The sequence below is a fragment of the Budorcas taxicolor genome, chromosome 19, assembly GCF_023091745.1.
Source record: "Budorcas taxicolor isolate Tak-1 chromosome 19, Takin1.1, whole genome shotgun sequence".
Classification (NCBI taxonomy): domain Eukaryota; kingdom Metazoa; phylum Chordata; class Mammalia; order Artiodactyla; family Bovidae; genus Budorcas; species Budorcas taxicolor.
The window spans coordinates 30,253,561-30,267,757 of record NC_068928.1 but is presented as its reverse complement, the minus strand read 5'-3'; the positions used below and the strand labels follow the sequence as shown (position 1 = coordinate 30,267,757).

The 14,197-nt window shown below is 40.7% G+C and overlaps 1 protein-coding gene across 1 annotated transcript in view; it reads right to left on the bottom strand.

Annotated features, from left to right (window-relative positions):
* The window catches only part of DNAH9 (dynein axonemal heavy chain 9), a 286,201-nt gene that overhangs the window by 146,802 nt on the left and 125,202 nt on the right, over positions 1–14,197 (bottom strand). Inside the window, exons 33-36 of the mRNA XM_052657972.1 lie at positions 9,059–9,186; positions 6,473–6,581; positions 5,167–5,314; positions 4,330–4,504 (exon numbers count right to left, since the gene is read on the bottom strand). Of these exons, the coding sequence (XP_052513932.1) occupies positions 4,330–4,504; positions 5,167–5,314; positions 6,473–6,581; positions 9,059–9,186 (560 nt within the window). The remainder of the gene's footprint in view (positions 1–4,329; positions 4,505–5,166; positions 5,315–6,472; positions 6,582–9,058; positions 9,187–14,197) is intronic.

The following is a 14,197-nucleotide window of genomic DNA, read 5'->3' as shown; positions in this document are numbered from 1 at the left end:
GACTAACACTTACTTACTTAAATACACTAACAGAATTTAAAATAGGTGCAAAAAATAGAAATAACCAATGTTATATGATTTCAAGGGTGGTGCTTTCTGTGCTTTTTCATTACAATGGGAAGATATAGGAAGTTTATGAGCTTCCCTTGTGGTTCAAAAGGTAAAAAAAAATCTGCCTGCAATGCAGGAGACCCAGGTTTGATCCCTGGGTTGGGAAGGTCCCCTGGAGAAGAGAATGGCTATCCACTCCAGTATTCTTGCCTGCAGAAGCCCATGGACAGAAGATCCTGGCGGGCTACAGTCCATGAGGTCACAGAATCAGACACGACTGAGCAAGTAACACATACACGCACAGGGATTTTATATCCTTAGTTTGAGTACTCTCAGATATAAAAATCTTCCTACGAATTAAAACGATTTTTAGACAACCTCTCAAATGGAATTACACTATGGAAAAGAGGGCTTCCCCCTAAAACACCTAAGCAGAACTAAAAGTGCTACTGAAAAACCATTCCCAATAAAAACTAAGAGAAAAGAAAATACAAAACAAAGCTTAAAAAATGTGTCTTACCTGACAGCAACTGTTTTCTGGCTGACAGCATTTATTCATGAAAACATAACAGCTATCTACCTTTGGATAAAAAATTCCTGAAGACCTTTGGCTTCCTAATGAAAACCAGATTTTAGGTGTATATGGAGAATCCAAGACAGACCAACTTTAGAAAGAAGGAGGTTGGTGGTGGACCCTCTTTCCTCACTCTCCATTCCACTTTGAGCTACCTGGTCAGTTTCTCAGCCAAGCCATTCACTGGGCTGCACTGTCTGGCTTCCTAAAGCCTGGCGCTGGACCTAACTTTCTACTCTAACTGGACGCTAGAAAGACAAGGTCACCTCTGCTGAGCCATCCAGCTGCCTTCTCCCAGTTTGACTCTTTGAGTGTCTCTGCTCTTTGAGCGACCTCAGGGAAGGAGCTCCTTTTGAACTCCAGCTCCTTTAGATTCCGACAAGTCTCCGGTCCTCTTCCTGCCCTTTGAACTTGACAACAGGAAGGCTGACATACAGTGTGGTGCAATGTAGCTGAGTTTGGAAACACAGTATCACCTCGTTTGATCTTCATGATGCTCTAAGTCAGCCTGGCTCCTGAAAATTACTCCTATTTTATGCATGAAAAAGCAATAGCACACTGGTTACATTCTAGCAACATATGGCAGAATTGGGAGTCAGGGGAAAGAATGGTGGTGGGGGAAGGGACAGTTAGGGAGTTTGGAATGGATATGTGCACACTGCTATATTTAAAATGGATAACCAACAAGGGCCTACTGTATAGCACAGAGAACTGTGCTCAGTGTTATACAGCAGCCTGGATGGGAGGGAAGTTTGGAGGAGAATGGATTCATGTGTATGTATGGCTGAGTTCCTCTGCTCAGCCTGAAACTATCACAACATTGTTAATTAGCTGTACTCCAATATAAAATAACAAGTTTATTTATTTATTTAAAGAGAAGAATTGGGAGTTGAACCTAGGTGCTGGATAGGGTGCTGAGAAGCATTTGCTTCTGAGAGAGAATTTGCTGTGACTGCTGCAAAGTATTTAGCCAGGATCCACCTGCCCACTCCCAATGTCTACCCAGGTATGGGCTGTGCTTTGTATTATATTCTGCTTTTCGTTAATAACAGCTTTTTCAATATAAGCACCATGGGTGTTCCTGATGTGAATATTCTGGCTACCTTCGTACTTTTCTATTTACAGCACTATTTCGTGTTTGGCTTGAATGCAGGCTGTGAGGGGGTCTTGGACAGTTCCTGCTGCTGAAAGCTTTCTCCAGTGTGCTCTGCCCCCCTCTACCCACCAGGGCCAGCACGGCCGCCGACAGCTCCAAGTACTCCAGAGCCCGGGACGCCCGGAGGGAGGCTTTCTCTTGGGCTTTTAAAAAGCACTGAGTGGATTTAAATTTTTCTACATGGAGATAGAAAAAATTGACCACGTGTCTTTATCCTGGTACCCCATGGCCTGTTCGGCACCAGTGTAAGAGAGGAGCCCAGCAGTGGTTGCTGACATTTCAGCAGCCAAAACGTCAGGGGCTGCATCTTTTAAAAGTTATTTATTTCTTTAATTGTGGCTGTGCTGGGTCTTCGTTGCTGCACGTGGGCTTTTCTCTAGTTGTGGTGAGTGGGGGTTACTCTAGATTTGGTGTGCGGGCTTCTCATTGCGGTGCCTTCTCTTGTTGCAGAGCACGGGCTCCAGGAACGTGGGCTCAGTGGTTGCCGCGCAGGCACTGGAATACAGACTCAGTAGTCATGGTGTAGGGGCTTGGTTGTGGGATCTTTCTGGATCAGGAATCGAACCCAAGTCCCCTGCCTTGGCAGGTGGATTCTTATCCACTGTGTCACCAGGGAAGCCCCTACCTTTTTCTTTGGAAGAGCCCATAATCAACCCAGACCAGAAAGAGTAAATCATAACTTTCCAAAAACTGCAGCTTGGCTTAATCCCCTGTTGTGAGAAAAGCATCAGATACTTGCTATAAAACTGAATATTTATGGCGCACGCGTGCTAAGTCACTTCAGTCAGGTCTGACTCTCTACAACACTATGGATTATAGCCTGCCAGGCTTCTCTATCCATGGGATTCTCTGGGCAAGAATACTGGAGTGGGTTGCTGTGCTCTCTTCCAGGGGATCTTCCTGACCCAGGGATCAAACCCGTGTCTCAGGCGTCTCCTGCATCACCTGGGAAGCCCTAAGTAGGAGAACATTAATAATAAGCAGTATTCTAAGAGGTTTACATGTGGAAAATTAGAACAGCATCCCTTCATTTAATCCTTACATCTATCCTAGGGAATGGGTACCACTATTATCACTTTCACTGCCTTTGTACCCAAAGTTTTGGGTATCAGGATAAAGACACTTGGTCAATTTATCTAGCTCTTTGTACCAGTAATGAGATTAAGGTAGAGAGATGTTAAATCACTTGTCCAGGGTCCCCAGGTAACAAGTGGCAGAGTTAGAATTCAAACCCCGGGTCCACACTCTCAGCCTCTATAGGATGTTGCCTGGTAGCTAGCGCATGCTCAGTCACTAAGTCGTGTCTGATTCTTTCTGACCCCGCCACTGTAGTCCACCAGGTTCCTCTGTCCATGGAATTCTCCAGGCAAGAATACTGGAGTGGCTAGCCATTTCCTTCTCCAGGGGATCTTCCCAGCCCAGAGACCAATCTCATGTCTCCAGCATTGCCAGGTGTATTCCTTACTGCTAAGCTGCCCTGGTAGCTAGAGTCAGTTGTAAAAGACTGATCTGCCTAACCTCAATTATGTTGTTTCCAGGTAAAGTACCTTTTATTTGGAGAAAACTCAGTAAAGTAAAAGGTTGAGAATACACAAAGCTTAGAGAACAGGATGCCAAAGAGCCTGAAACCACAGCAGTAAACACCAAGAGATAAATACTACTTCGTTTTTCTACTCATAGATGTTGATTAACCTTTGGTCTAACTTTCTATGGTTCTTCCACAAAGAAGGCTGACTAATGAAGACTTGATGCCTTCAAACTGCGGTGCTGGATAAGACTCTTCAGAGTCCCTTGGACTGCAAGGAGATCAAACCAGTCAATCCTAAAGGAAATCAACCCTGAATATTCACTGGAAGGACTGATGTTGAAGCTGAAGCTCCAATATTTTGGCCACCTGATGGGAAGAGTCAACTCACTGGAGAAGACCATGATGCTGGGAAAGATTGAGGGCAGGAAGCCAAGTAAGTGACAGACGATGAGATGGTTGGATGGCATCACTGACTCAATGGACATGAATTTGAGCAAACTCCTGGAGATAGAGGAGGACAGGGGGGCATAGTGTCCTCCTGCAGTCCATGGAGTCATCAAGAGTCAAAAATGACTTAGCAACTGAACAACAGCAAAAGCCTTCTGGGGACAGCTCTGTGTTTCAGGGGTGATGAAGATGTGATGGTTGGTATAGATGCTTGTTCTAGAAGGTTTTTAAGAAGGGATTCCTCCTACTCAAGCCTCTAAAGCACAGCACCATCCCACCTAAAACACACATCTTTCTAAGTATGGTATTCACACCTCTAGTTTTTCAAATTCAATCAGCAACTGTCCAAGAAATTAGGGATACATTCACTAAATCAAAAAGCAACAAAATGCAGCTCAGTCTCATCTGTCTCACTACATGAAGCTCTCCTAAGGGGGCTGGCGTCTTCAGCAAAATCAGGGAGACATAAATAAATGGTTTGATGCCCCCATGTTAATTCTGACATTTAACCGTTCTGTCTACCAAATCTTGGCTGGTTAGCGTGGGTGTTAGCCTCAGCACACACCCTCTTACCTGGTCCTGGACCAGTGCTCCACCAAAAGCCCAGATGGCAGCAAACACAAAGTAAAGCTCGTAGGTGTCCTTGGGGCAGTCTGCGGGGATGTCCTCCTCGGTCAGCAGACACTCGAGAAGGTGGCACAGCATCTGGACTGTGCTCTGCTCTGGGACGGGAATTATCTTCTTAAATCTGAAGAGAGAGAGACCCAGATATGTTCTAAAACATTGGACTATTCCATCCTAGTGGTGCTGTTGGACAACTATGGACATCTGCTGGTGTCTGTGGATTTGACAACTCTATGTGGCTTTGCAGCAGCAAAAGCTTTGGTATTATAGAGGCTCGGGGTGGCTGATAAGCAAGCCATCTAGGTTCCCAGATGGGTCAGGGTTAAGAACCTGTCTGCCAATGCAGGAGAGATGGGTTCGATCCCTGGGTTGGTAAGATCTCCTTGAGGAGGGCATGGCTACCCACTCTATTCTTGTTTGGGAAATCCCATGGACAGAGAAGCCTGGTGGGCTACAGTCCATGGGGTTGCAAAGAATCGGACATGACTTAGCAACTGAACAAAAACTACAACTTGCACCTTCCTCCAGAAACACCTGTATAGCACTCACAGAAGGCTCTTTGAATCTCCCTTCTCTTCACTCACCTCTCTTCCTGCCTGGAATGACAACAGGCATCTCAACTCCATCCTAATGTATGTTTCCCCTGCCGTCTGCCACACCTGGAGGGGACTGCCTGGGGATGTCTGACTTTGGGGACAGGATAGAACATCAGCAGGACACCAGGTATGAGCCAACAGGCTCTTTGTCGCTGCTTTAATTCTTCGCCTTCCTCACTGCTTGGCCTACCTGGTTCTGAGCGCATCTAAGCAGGTCGGAAGATACTTGTCAAATAGGATGGTTAGGTTGGCTCTCTCTGTCTGGCTCTCTCTCCTGTCGATCCAGCTGCTCACAGGAGGGTTCCAGCCCAGGTCTGCTGGGTTAATGTACAGGATCCCTGGGAGCATAGAGAATATAGCTTAGTTACATGTCCATAGAGCTCAGGATATTCTTCACTCCAGAGTTTTTTTCTCTGTTTAAAAAAATGTACAGAAGACTGGCCTTGAAAAGAACAGAGGGGCTTCCCTGGGAGTCCAGTGGTTGAGGCTTTGTCTTCCAGTGCAGGGGTGCAGGTTCAATCTCTGGTCGGGGAACTAAGATCCTATATGTCTTGTGGCCAAAAAGCCGAAACATAAAACAGAAGCAATATTGTAACAAATTCAATAAAGACTTTAAAAATGGTCCACAGCAAAAAAAAAAAAAAAAAAAAAATCTTGAAAAAGAAAATAACAGAGATCTGGCTGAGATCTGAGAGGGTTTGCTATTGGGATCAGCTCTGATAGCCTGATAATAGCTGATGGACAGCAGTGTTGAGAAGGATCCTGAGGCCAAATCCAGGCTCAGGAGGAAAGAAGACTGTGATTGATTAGCAATACTTGTCATGGTGACGAAGTGTGCACATTCATGGTGGCCCCCAAAAGGATATTGTTTAGTTGCTCAGTTGTGTCTGGCTCTTTTGTGACCCCATGGACTGTACCCTGCCAAGCTCCTCTGTCCATGGAATTCTCCAGACAAGAACACTGGAGTGGGTTGCCATTTCCTCCTCCAATGGATCTTCCTGACCCAAGGATCAACCTCACGTCTCCTGCATTGGCAGGCAGATTCTTTATCACTGAGCCACCAGAGAAGCCCCTCAATGGATAAGTCCATGTCCTAACCAGGAAAGTTATGGTATAAAGTCATTTTGCACCAAGATATAGTGAGAACTTGTAATGCTCAATCATCTTCACTAGCCTCCATGGAAGCTAGAACTGGCCTGAAAGTAGCATAATTCAAGGCATTTCTGTGCAGAAGACAGTAGTAGTCCAGCTCAGGGGCTATTCCTCTTTCTGTTACTGTAAACATTTCTGAATTGAGAAACTCACATGATCCTGGCTACAGAGCACGGGCTCACTTTCGTGCATATGGATTAGGGCTGAGGATTAGGCCAGAGTTTTGGATGGTCAATGTCTGACTCCTGTTTGGAGCTTTGGTCAGAGCCAGTGAAACAGGTATCACTAGAGGCGCCTGTTTTCAGCTGAGTAGGTATGTGGCTGTTCCCTCTCGTGGTCCATACCTGCTCTGGAGACAGTGGCTGGTGTGGCCATGTGCAGGTGGCTGATCTCAAAGAGAAGCCTCATGGTGGGATTCAGAGGGATCCTCTCGTTGCTTGCCAGGGTCAGCACCTGGACACGGGTGAGGGGCGCAGCAGGCAGGGAGGAATTATGGTGCAAGGCCAGCTCAGGGGAGTTTGGCTTTTATTCCTGATAGGCATTACGATTATAAGTATCTTCAAAAGTTTCTACAAAGTCCTCTGTCTCTCCTTCTATAGCCCCTTGATCACCATCCCTGTGTACTGAGTCAGGAAATAAGCTATCTGAAAAGTTTAAGTGATGTCAGTGATTTGAATGAACTGGACCATATTGATGCTTTTGAACTGAAGTGCTGGAGAAGACTCTTGAGAGTCCCTTGGACAGCAAGGAGATCAAACCAGTCAATTCTAAAGGAAATCAGTCCTGAATATTCATTGGAAGGACTGATGCTGAAGCTGAAGCTCCAGTACTTTGGCCACCTGATGCAAAGAGCTGACTCACTGGAAAAGATCCTGATCCTGGGAAAGATTGAGGGCAGGAGGAGAAGGGGTTGACAGAGGATGAGATGGTCAGATGGCGTCACTGATTCAATGAACATGAGTTTGAGCAAGCTCCAGGAGATAGTGAAGGACAGGCATACTCCAGTTCATGGGGTCTCAAAGAGTCAGACATGACTTTATGAATGAACAATAACAACAACAGACCATATTTTAAAAAAAAATGATAATTAAAGGAAAAGAGCTCAGGTTTCATGTTACTACTGTTTCTTTTAAAGGGCTCCCTCTGGAAGAGTATGTTCTGTACATGTTAAAGCCATCGAAAAACCTCTAATCTGGGTGTGCTTTCCAAACAAGTTAAGTGCTACCAACTTTACAGCCTCTTTATTGGCAGTCAGTTTTCAATGTTTATAAAAAAATAAAATAAAACATCCTCTCTGTGATAAAGATTGACCACCACTGAGGACACCTGACAGGCTCAGAATGTTTTTGATCATCAGTTTCCTTTATTTATAAATAAACAAAAAAAATCCCTTTTAGAAAAAGATTTGAATACATGATTTAAGATTCTTTGCAGCTCTAAGTACTGAATTGATCTACATGTGGGAGATTCTAAAGGAAATTACAGCAATGCTAAAAACATGGGAGTGATGGCAGTGGCTTTGAAATAACTGAAAGTTATTGTATCAGTTCTAAGACTGATACAGTCTGATACAGACTGATACTGGATGAATCAGTTCTAAGAAACCTGTTAAAGATGAAGTGAGAGTGAAAGTCACTCAGTCGTGTCCAACTCCTGCGACCCCATGGACTGTGGCCTGCCAGGCGCCTCTGTCCATGGAATTTTCCAGGCAAGAATGCTGGAGTGGGTTGCCATTTACAGGTAGCTGAAATCAGGATCTTGAAGAGTTATCTGCATCCTGTGCTCACTGTAGTGCTATTTACAACAGCCAAGAGGTGGGAACAACCTACGTGTCTGTCAGTGGATGAATGGATAAAGAAGATGCCACACACACACACAGAATGGAACGCTATTCAGCCATAAGAAGAAGGAAATCCTGCTATCTGTGACAGCATGGATGGCCTGGAGAGCATTAAGGCACATGAAATGTCAGACAGAGAAAGGCAAACAATAGGTAATCTCACTTATGTATGGAATCTTAAAAAAAAACCTCATAGAAACAGAGAATAAATTGGTGGTTGCCAGGGATGGGGGTATTGGGTGGGCAATTATAGACATCCCAGTTATAAGATGAATAAGTAATGTAAGACATGGTGACTGTAGTTAACAATATTATACTGTGTACTTGAAAGCTGCTGAAAGAATAGATCTTAGTTCCATCTTTCTAGATTTCATATGCATGAGTTAATATACGATATTTGTCTTTCTGACTTACTTTACTCTGTATAATAGGCTCTAGGTCCATCTACTTCATTAGGACTGACTCAAATGCATTCTTTTTTATAGCCAAGTAATATTCCATTGCATATATGTATCACACTTTCTGTTTCCATTCATCTTGTCAGTGGACATCTAGATTGCGTCCAGGTCCTAGCTATTGTAAAAAGTGCTGCAGTGAACATTGGTGTATATGCATCTCTTTCAATTATGGTTTTCTCAGGGTATATGCCCAGTAGTGGGATTGTTGGGTCATAGGGTAGTTCTACTTCAAGGTTGTTTTTTTTTTTAAAGGAATTTCCATACTGTACTCCAATGTAAAAAAATTAAAAAAGAATAGATATTAGAAGTTCTCACCAGGCACACAAAAAGGTAATTATGGGAGGTGATGGAGTTGTCAGCTAACCTTATTGTGGTAATCATTTTGCAATATACAAGTATTTCAAACCATCGGGTCTTACACATTAAATGTACACAATGTTTTATATCAATTATAACAATGTTATATGTTAACTCTATCTCAATAAAGCAAAAAAAAAAAAAAATTAAAAAAACACCAGTAACAATTCCTTACTCAGGGCCAGCCTTACTGTGGAATCCAGGCTTTCAAATGTGCCTTGGGAGCTGGTTTCACTGACTGGGGATGACATGAGGCTCCCCTTGCCCCTTGGTACCTTGTTATCATCCATGACAGTGTTCAGAGACTCAATCCACATCGGATCAATGTCACCATCCAGTAAAATCCATTTGGGCCCATCATGGGTGATGTTGGCAAGCTCCCGCATGATAGAAGAGAACAGTCCTAAGAGAAACCACAGATGTCTCAATTTCCAGGTCACCATCAATCTTCTTTCTCTTAACACAAACTTTCCCTATCAGCAACAACCTTTGGAAGGAAGTATACACAGGAAATTCAGGTCAAAACTGGCCTTTTCTCCTCTCTACCAAAAATCTGGTCATGCCCAAGGTTCTGCTCTTTCTGTTCCAACCTGACTTTTTATTAGAATGACAACAACAGCAAAACTAAAAGAAAACCTGATGGTCCTAGTTTGTTTTCTTTTTCATCTTTAATTGGAGAAAAATTGCTTTACAGTGTTGTGTTGGTTTCTGTTATACAACAATGCAAATCAATTATAATTACATATATTTATCCCCTTCTTCCTGGTAGCTCAATGGTAAAGAATCCACCTGTCAATGCAGGAGCCACAGGTTCAATCCCTGGGTCAGGAAGATCCCCTGGAGAAGGAAATGGTCCAAGGTTTTAAAGTGACAAGGGACTGAGCAAATCATTTCAACAGGCAACTGTGACATGATGGAATTACATGAAACCTTCTTAGGTAAGGTTTTCATTCTTTGAAACTGCAGCCAGGGAAATCTTGCCAAACGCAGGCTTTGAGAGAAGGCCTGATGTGATTTTAGTTGGCATTACATGAAATTTATATCTTAATTTGGATCGAATTGATTTTTTATAATAGTAAGCCTTCCCAGTCAATAATATGGTATGTCTTTCATTTGTTCAAATATTGTTTTATGTTCCTTAATAAATTTTTACAGCATTTTCAATGTATCTCTTTGGCTAAATGTATTCCTAAGCATTTGTTTTTATTGTTATTGTGAATGGAATTTTTCCCCTGTATTTTCAGTTTTAGTTGGCTACTGTTAGTATAGAGATAAGCTTTCAAATTTGGTGTACTTCACTTTATACTGAGTTATCTTTAATACTTTTTCTTATTGATTCTAGCGATTTTTCAATAATGTCTTGAATTTTCTAGCTATAAAGCTGTACAGTCACCAAACTAATAATTGTCTTTTTCCTCCAGTTTATACCATGTCTTCCATTTCATTGTTTTAACTGCATTTTCTAGACTTCCACAGGCAAAGCAGAATAATAATGTTGGTAATAGATCTCTTTGGTTTATTCTTAATTTTAATGGAAGTTGGGCTATTCTTTTTGGTTCTGCACAAAGGTTGGTATCAAAATTATTTTGGCTTCACAAAATGAGATAAGAGGTGTCCTTTTTATGATTTTGGAATTATCTTTTCTTTTTTTAATTTTTTAATATAAATTTATTTATTTTAATTGGAGGCTAATTACTTTACAATATTGTATTGGTTTTGCCATACATCAACATGAATCCACCACGGATGTACATGTGTTCCCCATCCTGAACCGCCCCCCCCACCTCCCTCCCCATACCATCCCTCTGGGTCATCCCAGTGCATCAGCCCCGAGCATCCTATATCATGCATTGAACCTGGACTGGCGATTCATTTCACATATGACATTATACATGTTTCAGTGCCATTCTCCCAAATCATCCCACCCTCACCCTCTCCCACAGAGTCCACAAGACTGTTCTATATATCTGTTTCTCTTCTGCTGTCTCACATACAGGGTTATCATTACCATCTTTCTAAATTCCACGTATATGCGTTAGTATACTGTATTGGTGTTTTTCTTCCTGGCTTACTTCACTCTGTATAATAGGCTCCAGTTTCATCCATCTCATCAGAACTGATTCAAATGTATTCTTTTAATGGCTGAGTAATACTCCATTGTGTATATGTACCATAGCTTTCTTATCCATTCGTCTGCTGATGGGCATCTAGGTTGTTTCCATGTCCTGGCTATTATAAACAGTGCTGCGATGAACATGGGGGTACACATGTCTCTTTCAATTCTGGTTTCCTCACTGTGTATGCCCAGCAGTGGGATTGCTGGGTCATAAGGCAGTTCTATTTCCAGTTTTTTAAGGAATCTCCACATTGTTCTCCATAATGACTATACTAGTTTGCATTCCCACCAACAGTGTAAGAGGGTCCCTTTTTGTCCACATCCTCTCCAGCATTTATTGCTTGTAGACTTTTGGATAGCAGCCATTCTGACTGGCATGAAATGGTACCTCATTGTGGTTTTGATTTGCATTTCTCTGATAATGAGTGATGTTGAACATCTTTTCATGTGTTTGTTAGCCATCTGTATGTCTTCTTTGGAGAAATGTCTGTTTAGTTCTTTGGCCCACTTTTTGATTGGGTTGTTTATTTTTCTGGAATTGAGCTGTAGGAGTTGCTTGTATATTTTTGAGATTAATTCTTTGTCATTTGTTTTATTTGCTATTATTTTCTCCCATTCTGAAGGCTGTCTTTTCACCTTGCTTATAGTTTTCTTTGTTGTGCAGAAGCTTTTAATTTTAATTAGGTCCCATTTGTTTATTTTTACTTTTATTTCCAATATTCTGGGAGGTGGGTCATAGAGGATCCTGCTGTGATTTATGTCAGAGAGTGTTTTGCTTATGTTCTCCTCTAGGAGTTCTATAGTTTCTGGTCTTATGTTTAGATCTTTAATCCATTTTGAGTTTATTTTTGTGTATGGTGTTAGAAAGTGTTCTAGTTTCATTCTTTTACAAGTGGTTGACCAGTTTTCCCAGCACCACTTGTTAAAGAGATTGTCTTTTCTCCATTGTATATTCTTGCCTCCTTTGTCAAAGATAAGGTGTCCATAAGTGTGTGGATTTCTCTCTGGGCTTTCTATTTTGTTCCATTGATCTATATTTCTGTCTCCGTGCCAGTACCATACTGTCTTGATGACTGTGGCTTTGTAGCAGAGCCTGAAGTCAGGCAGGTTGATTCCTCCAGTTCCATTCTTTTTTCTCAAGATTGCTTTGGCTATTTGAGGTTTTTTGTATTTCCATACAAACTGAAATTATTTGTTCTAGCTCTGTGAAAAATATCAATGGTAGCTTGATAGGGATTGCACTGAATCTATAGATTGCTTTGGGTAGTATACTCATTTTCACTATATTGATTCTTCCAGCCCATGAACATGGTATATTTCTCCATCTATTAGTGTCATTTTTGATTTCTTTCACCAGTGTTTTATAGTTTTATATATATAGGTCTTTTGTTTCTTTAGGTAGATATATTCCTAAGTATTTTATTCTATTCGTTGCAATGGTGAATGGAATTGTTTCCTTAATTTTTCTTTCTATTTTCTCATTATTAGTGTATAGGAATGCAAGGGATTTCTGTGTGTTGATTTTATATCCTAAAACTTTACTATATTCATTGATTAGCTCTAGTGATTTTCTGGTGGAGTCTTTAGGGTTTTCTATGTAGAGGATAATGTCATCTGCAAACAGTGAGAGTTTTACTTCTTCTTTTCCAATTTGGATTCCTTTTATTTCTTTTTCTGCTCTGATTGCTATGGCCAAAACTTCCAAAACTATACTGAACAGTAGTGGTGAAAGTGGGCACCCTTGTCTTGTTCCTGACTTTAGGGGAAATGCTTTCAATTTTTCACCATTGAGGATAATGTTTGCTGTGGATTTGTCATATACAGCTTTTATTATGTTGAGGTATGTTCCTTCTATTCCTGCTTTCTGGAGTGTTTTTTTTTTATCATAAATGGATGTTGAATTTTGTCAAAGGGTTTCTCTGCATCTATTGAGATAATCATATGGCTTTTATTTTTCAATTTGTTAATATGGTGTATTACATTGATTGATTTGTGGATATTGAAGAACCCTTGCATCCCCAGGATAAAGCCCACTTGGTCATGGTGTATGATCTTTTTAATGTGTTGTTGGATTCTGATTGCTAGAATTTTGTTAAGGATTTTTGCATCTATTTTCATCAGTGATATTGGCCTGTAGTTTTCTTTTTTTTGTGGTATCTTTGTCAGGTTTTGGTATTAAGGTGATGGTGGCCTCATAGAATGAGTTTGGAAGTTTACCTTCCTCTGCAATTTTCTGGATCAGTTTGAGTAAGATAGGTGTTAGCTCTTCTTTAAATTTTTGGTAGAGTTCAGCTGTGAAGCTGTCTGGACCTGGGCTTCTGTTTGCTGGAAGATTTCTGATTACAGTTTCAATTTCTGTGCTTGTGATGGGTCTGTTAAGATTTTTTATTTCTTCCTGGTTCAGTTTTGGAAAGTTGTACTTTTCTAAGAATTTGTCCATTTCTTCCAAGTTGTCCATTTTATTTGGAATTATCTTTTCTTAATTCAGCTACTATTTAAAAACTTTTCATTTCATTAGTTTACTTTTTCTACTTCTCATTGAGTAAATTTTGTTAAAATTATATTTGGTTAGGGAATCATCTATTTCTTTCCGTTTTTCAAATATGTATGATCTAATTGTGTCTCTTTTAATCTTGTCTATATCTACTGTTATATCTTCTTTCTAATTCCTTATATTGTCTACTTTTACTCTCTCTTATCCCCAATAATCATGCTCACAATGGACTTATTGGTTTTTACAAAGAACCAATATTTATATTTATTCATCCTTCCTATACTTTTTTGTTCCTTCCCACTAATTTCAGCTTTTATCTGCATTAGTTTCTTCCCATCTTTCTTCAGGTTTAGTTTAATATTTTTTGAATAATTTATTAAAATGGATACTGATTTCCTTTTTTTCTAGCCTATCTTCTGTAATAATGAGAGTTTAGAAATTTTCATTATTGACTTTAGATGTGTCCCAGAGGTCTCTGTATAAACATTCTTTACTTTGCTTCCAAGAAGGATTACAATTAAATTTTCCCTTTAATTCAGGAGATCAGTATTTCTTGATTGCAAGTAATGAAATTATTTTTGGTCATTTTCTTGCTATTTGTTTCTAATTCTATTGTATTAGTATCTGACAAAGTGGCCTGAAAAATGGATACTTTTGAATTCATTACAATTTCTTCTGTGCCCAACTAAACTTTAAATTTTTGGAAATGTTCCACAAACCTACCAAGAAAGGAATATTTTCTATTTACAAGATGCAAAGTTCTATATCTTTGTGTTACACTGCATTTGATGATGCATTTCCTAA